We start from the raw sequence: 7,069 nt of genomic DNA, 5'->3' as shown, positions 1-7,069 counted from the left end.
CTGTACATTTTCCACCAGTTTAGTTCATTAAAATGTTAGGTTATTGGTGTCCATTTTTATTCATGTCAGAACAATATCTGAATGATCCTGGGCATTTTCAACAAACATGCTAAAGATACACATTTAAATATTAAATATTGACTCAAAATATGATTCACAGCTTGAAACATATCTTGCAAAGTAGACATCCTATTTTCATTTTTTTTTAATTATTTGACACACAAAGGAATACAAGCTTTTGTAAGGAAGTTCAGGAGTGCAATAGAAAGATATAGTAATTTGACGATGGGTGATAAAATTTACATATAATAAAACATTTTCATGTTCAAATCATTGTACAATTTGCATTAAAGGTACAGTGTGAAAGGGTTAGGGTTAGGGTTAGAATGGAGAAGGGTTAGGGTGCAGAAATGGAATATCATATTTATAAGTATGTTTTCATTAGTGTATAATCACCTGAATATAGCAATCATTGTGTTTTCGCTAACTTAGAAGTAGCCTTTTATATTTATCGCCACAGCAGGTCACTTTCTATGAATTCGGCCATGTTTAACCACAACATTTCTACAGTTGCCCAGAATGGACAAACCAAACAACGGCTGCAGATAGGGCCTTAACGTAATTTCTCCGAAAACACTTCACCACCCGTTTTCATTCCCAGGTCGTCAAATACAGTCACAAGCAGTGTTCAGTTAGCTACAGTCAACAATGCAACTTAACCGCTAGATGCCACAGAATCCTACACACTGGACCTTTAAAAACATACTTTTGAGTCAAAGTATCATCTAATCATACTATGTTTCTTTTTTTCTTTTTTTTATAATAACGGTGTCCTCTTTTCAGGCATCCGGGGGGATGACAACCTCCAGTCCATGCTTGTGGGGACGGTAATGAGGAAAATCAAGTCTCGTACCTGGAAGAAACAGCGTTACTTCAAACTGCAGGACGACTGCATGACCATCTGGTACAAGTCCAAGAAGGCCGGCAAACCCCACTCCACCTGTAAGAACACATGATTTACTGATGTGATGGACCTCTCTGCTTAGACTCTGAGCCCAGCATGGCGATTATGATAACCCAAATAGAGATGTTTAGTACACAAGACATCACCACATTCAATATAGTAGAATTCAGATAAACTCAGTTTATTTAATTTTCCGGTACCTGATATTTATACCCTTGATATTATATTTATAGTTTTAAACATGGTTTTTAACCAGTAAGAAGAATCAAACTGATAAATCATTTATTTATCCTCAAATTTTATCAATCACTCTAGAGAAAACTATTGGTTTGGGACAGGGGGGTTTGTTTATCCGTTTATTTGTTGTGTCTTTGTGTCTAGTTTCAGTGACCGATGTGGAGGCTATACGGGAGGGCCACCAGTCTGAGGTGCTGCTCAGCATCGCAGATGAGTTCCCAGCTGACCGATGCTTTACGCTGGTCTTCCGTGGTCGCAGGGCCAACCTGGATCTGGTGGCTGAGTCAGCTGATGAAGCGCAGTCCTGGATCAGAGGCATGAGGAAGCTGATTGAGAACCTGGAGAACATGGGGGAGCGAGAGAAACTAGACCAGTATCTTTCACTCAGTGTTTTCATTCACATGCTATCAATGCCTTCAATGTGTTTGCTGGTTTGCAGTCCAACTGAACTCTACACTAGGCACTTCCACTGACTGTTTTCCTCCTGTTTGGTTGGAGTTGTGCTCATTAGCAAAATGATACACTGACAACAAAAAGACTAAAGCCCATCAAGTAGTCAATAAAGGCTGCATTTAACCCGATGGTGGCACTACAGGAAACATGAGGGGGTCACCACACCAAAAACAGTAGGATTCATCCTCAGACAACCATGAATACCATTCATTTCATAGAAATCCATGGCACATTAAAAATAATTCCATCCAGTTTAAATATCTTGTGCCAAAATTGAGAGTCTGACCCAAGGATTTCATTGGCATTTTTGTCAAGTATGAGGAATTACATAACTATTCTTACCAATTACAATGGAAATCCATTGGTTAGTTCTTGAGATACCATATCAAGGACAACCTCCATCCATAGGTGAGACCTGTAGCTCACAAGGTTGAGCAGCAAACCTGCAGCCAAATGGTTCCCAGGGCATCTTCTTGGCAAATGAGCCTTTGCATTTATGATACAGTCAGAACGTTTCTGTTACAATACACATTGTCAATACACATTGAAATTTAATTGTTTGAGAAGTAAAAATACATAACTTACTGGAACGTTTATTGTGCTGTGTTCCTGAGCAGTCAGCTTGTCAGTTGTCATTGAGTATCTCTTTCAAAGCTCTTAGAAACACAGTCGAGTGTTTAATCCACTGTTGAATGTGACACTCTCCTTATAAGTGGCGTACCCAGATGGATTGGTGACTGGTTCAGGAAGGCAGACAAGAACAACGATGGCAGGATGAACTTCAAGGAAGTGCAAGATTTACTGAAGATGATGAATGTGGACATGAATGAGCACCATGCTCTTCGTCTCTTCACAGTGAGAGCCTTTGAGCTAAACACAAAATATGGCTATTCTTGTTAGCAGGAATTCCACATAGAGTGTTTTTTATGGCCATTTTCCTGAGACAACTTGAGGCTGCCTCTCAGGTTTTGATGCCTCTATCCATAGAGCTACAGTGTGTTCCCTTCTCTTCTCTCAGATGGCTGATAAGTCCCAGTCGGGTACACTGGAGGACGACGAGTTTGTGCTCTTCTACAAGATGTTGACCCAGCGGGATGATGTCCTGAGGGTTTTCCAGGAGTACTCTGTTGATGGCCAAAAGTTATCCCAGAGCGACTTGGAGGACTTTCTGAGGGAGGAGCAGCTGGAGGGGGACGACATCCAGCAGCATGCCAAGGAGCTCATTGAGCGCTATGAGCCCTCTGACGCAGGTACAGAATATACTGTACCTATAATACTATACCTTTATCTGATTCTATGTAAGATTATTGTGAAATCCTACCAAGCATACCTTGGTATTGGATAATGTACCATTAAGGGTTGGATTCCAACAATTTGTAAGAAGGTTGACACTTTCCTTCTGTATTTCCAGCCAAGCTGCTGAATGCCATGACATTTGATGGCTTCTTGATGTACCTTGGCTCAGCTGAGGGCTCCATCTTCAACCCACAGCGGCGGGGCATCTTCCAGGACATGAGCCAGCCTCTGTGCCATTACTTTATCTCCTCCTCCCACAACACTTACCTGATGGAGGACCAGCTTAGAGGACATAGTAGTGTGGAAGGATACATCAGGTAAAGCTGCTGGGTTAACTTTCTAAGCTTATTCTGGCTATATTATGTGGCTCTGCTTGAAATGTCTTTGCAACGTTCCAATGACTGCAATAAGTGCCTCACTGACGGCAAAAAAACAAAAGAAATGTGTTGCAACAAAATTAATTTGGACATCCTTAAATAGTGGTATCTTTGCTGTCCATTGCACGTGTCCATCTATAAATCTGCCTAGAAAAAAAAGAAAAAAAGACACTTTTAATTCAGGCCGAGACCTGTCACTTAACCATTTCTAACTAAAGTAATTTAAAAGATGATTCTATCCAAATCCACTTCTGAACCATTTCATAAATTTCCGGGTTTCCCTTAGCGGAAATCCCTACCTCTACTATGCTCCATTGAGCCTCACAGGGGTAATGAGATTTACTGTAACGTTGCTCTGAATTAATCTTCCACCTTTCATCAGTTTTACAAAATTCATTAATAAAATAAAGTAAGATTTCTGACGTCAAATTCTTTCTAAGTGATTAATTCTATTTCATCAAATCTATTAATGCAAACGTCAGTCTGATTACTAACAAAATACATTAACTCATGGCCAGTGTATCTTCTACCCTCCTGTGACCCTGAATGAAAAAATGAAGGATTGAATGAAAGATTGGGTTGTCTTTGCTGCTCAGGGCTCTGTGTCGTGGCTGCCGGTGTGTGGAAGTGGACTGCTGGGATGGTGCCAACGGAGAGCCCATCGTCTACCATGGACACACTTTCACCTCCAAGATACTCTTCAAGGATGTGGTCAACGCAGTGGGAAACTATGCGTTCAAGGTAGCATCACCTGCCTGGTTGTTTAACTATGTTGATTACTGACAGTGTCTAAGTGGATGCAAACTTTATGTTTGATTCAAAAACAAAAAAAGGACCCCAAACATAGTGAAAGATCTGCAATCAGTAACAGTAATCTCAACAAGATGTTTCAATACAAGGATCTTGCCTTGTTCAGACGTGTTCTTGTGATCCTTCTTAGCTTGAAACTTCTATCAGCAAGCAGTTTCAGTTCTTGTCTAAAGTTCTTGTTTTTGTCCATAGCTTGAAACTAGAACATTTATTTTATTTATAATATTTATTTTAGAGGACAACCTTTCAATCCAACCACAGATTGATCATCTTAGATCTTTTTTAATCCTTCCTTGCCAGAGCAGAACATTTGATTATAAGCTTAAAGCAATATGCAGAATCTGTTCTTTCTTGAGTATGATAGCTTTCTGATGACATGTCATTCAAGTTCTTTCTGAAGACAGTTGTATTTGGAACAACACTCTTGATTTCTTTACGTTGCAGAGGTCACACACTCACAGTCCAATTGGAAAGATGATCACACTGGTCTGAATGTGGCTTTTCAAGTAGACCAAGCATGCTTTGTAATCCCCTCATGCTGGCATTGCAATTGTTTTTGCTTTCATTGTCCTGTAAAGCTGTATCAACAAATCGCTCAGCATCTCATTGTAAATTTATAAGAGGGAGTACAACTGTGCAATGATATCCAAGGCATAATCGGAAAGCCCAATAAAGTGAGCTAGCCAGGCATCTGCCACAGAGTGCCTCATGCCAAAGTGAGCAGCTGCCAGGTTCACGTGCATGTCAGAGCCTGCTGTGTATGAGCATCTGTCCGCAACTGAATATTGTGGCCTCATGACCCCTTGTCCATCCATCTGCTGGTCTTTCAGACAGCCAAGCAAAACCTACAGGTATAAGGCAACAGGCGTATTAGCTTTCCCCTATGATAATGCTCTCCAGTGTTAAATTACAAACTCACTCCCTCCCTCCATCCCTCCGCCTCCTCCTCTCCCCCGTCCAGGTATCGGAATATCCAGTCATCCTGTCCATCGAGAACCACTGCAGTGTTGAGCAACAGAGAGTCATGGCCCAACACCTCAACCACATCCTTGGTGACAAGCTACTGAAAAGCACATTAGATGGCAAGGCCCCGATAGGGCTGCCATCTCCTGAGGTGAGCACTACAGTCCATTGTCCTAACCCTACCCCACTCTATGTGGACACGCTGGCTTTACAGTAAAAACAGTGTTTAAGGCTATGTTCAGACAGACAATGCAATGCAACGTCATCCAGATGACATTTCTGGTAGGTTACTTTGAATGCTGTATAGCAACTGGCATTGTTATTTTCAAGCAAACACTCCTTTTTCACACACCTAGTGTTAAAACACACCCCGTAGCTGCCAGTAGTTCTTCATAAGACACTAATTGGTTTGAACGACCTTCGGTTTGGACACAAGCTTGAAGCTTGGCAAGATGGATTCTCACATTTGATCTTGCAAGTCCAGCTGCCTTGCAAGGTTACAAAATGTCTGAAATACAATCCTTGGAAGACAAAGCTTTCCAGGGTAAAATGCCCATCGTCAAGTCCCATCAGTTTCCTGTCATAAAATCTGCCGTAAACTGATCTCAGCATGGCTGTTTGCAACTGTAGTGTGGTCGTGGTGGTGTTAACAGTGGTTAGCTTCTGCTTGGCAGCCCCATCTCACAGTCACCCAGAGGGCACCTTCACTTTCACCCCAAAGCCTGTCAGAGCCTCTTGGGCCATATGATCTGCGTCTACATGCAACACTGGCACCCTGAATTATTCAACACCACAATATTTTCCCCTCTTGCAGTGGAGAATATGTGGCTTTTTTTCCAGTGCCCCCCCCCTCCGGAGGTAAAGCGGGTCATGCTCTAATCAGAAGGTTGGCGGTTCAACATGGCAGCCTCTGCCATCAGTGTTTTAATATGTAAATGTCACATGTTGTGTAAAGCACTTTGAGTCATCGAAAGACTAGAAAGGCACTAAGTACAGTCCATTTACCATTTACATAAATTCTTCTTCTAAATTAAACTTGATGTGAAGGATGACCCTGGGGTTTTGTTTGACCTTCTTTTCAGGATCTTAGGGGGAAGATTCTGCTAAAGGCAAAGAAAATTGGCGGTCTGGAGGAGAGTTTCAACGGGATGGTGGAAGACTCTCTGACCGGAGAGGTCAGCGATGAAGATGAGGTGACTGAAATTGACGAAGACAACCTCAACCGTGAGAGTGTACGCCGCAGGGTTAGGGTAGGTCAGATTGTTTAACACACTTTGGTACACCTGTTTGGCCTCTGACCCAGACAATCTATTATACACAGTCTGATGAGCCAGCCTCATATGGAATCAGGATCCTCTATTTTAGTCATTTTTAGATTGATTATGGAACACTGAGGCCAATCAGGAAGTGGATTTTAGTGAATGGAACGCTTAATAGATTAAGCTGATTAACCCAAAATAAATGCACTCCTTTTGATTAAATGCATCTTGTTAATTACAGTTGGTATTTAAATAGTCCTTTGACTGCACAGTCCAGGTTATTTATTTTATCTCTCTCTCTCTTACAACTGTGGGATGGACTGGAAGGTTGCCCGTTTGAATCCCCATTTGACCCCCCTTAAAAACCCATGTCAAGGTACAACTCTATCACTCCTGAAGTGCTTTTTGATGGCCTCAAGTTGTACTGGGTAGTTCCTAGTTTTAATGTGTGTACCTGTATGAGAAGTAGGATATTGAAGAGCAGAGCAGTTGCGTGACTATTATAGATTATATAAATGTATTAGCATTGTTTGAAATGCAATCAAGCTGTTCTGTAACCTGGTGATGAATGATTCAATTCAATTCAATTTTATTTGTATAGCGCCAATTCATAACTGAAGTTATTTTAGGACACTTTTCAAATAGAGCAGGTCTAGACCGAACTCCTTATAACAATTACAGAGACCCAACAGTACCACCATGAGCAAGCA

The 7,069-nt window shown here is 41.4% G+C and overlaps 1 protein-coding gene across 1 annotated transcript in view; it reads left to right on the top strand.

Annotated features, from left to right (window-relative positions):
• Positions 1-890: 890 nt before the first annotated feature.
• plcd4a (phospholipase C, delta 4a) overlaps positions 891-7,069 on the top strand; it is a 14,294-nt gene continuing 8,115 nt past the window's right edge. The window contains exons 1-8 of the mRNA XM_035677833.1: positions 891-1,002; positions 1,346-1,574; positions 2,380-2,509; positions 2,673-2,904; positions 3,066-3,267; positions 3,924-4,068; positions 5,099-5,251; positions 6,183-6,344. Coding sequence (XP_035533726.1) covers positions 891-1,002; positions 1,346-1,574; positions 2,380-2,509; positions 2,673-2,904; positions 3,066-3,267; positions 3,924-4,068; positions 5,099-5,251; positions 6,183-6,344 — 1,365 coding nt within the window. The remainder of the gene's footprint in view (positions 1,003-1,345; positions 1,575-2,379; positions 2,510-2,672; positions 2,905-3,065; positions 3,268-3,923; positions 4,069-5,098; positions 5,252-6,182; positions 6,345-7,069) is intronic.

The sequence above is a fragment of the Morone saxatilis genome, unplaced genomic scaffold (assembly GCF_004916995.1).
Source record: "Morone saxatilis isolate NCDOM2014 unplaced genomic scaffold, NCSU_SB_2.0 Contig6, whole genome shotgun sequence".
In the NCBI taxonomy this organism is placed as follows: domain Eukaryota; kingdom Metazoa; phylum Chordata; class Actinopteri; family Moronidae; genus Morone; species Morone saxatilis.
Note: the sequence above shows the minus strand (reverse complement) of the source record. Positions and strands in the feature narration are given on the sequence as shown.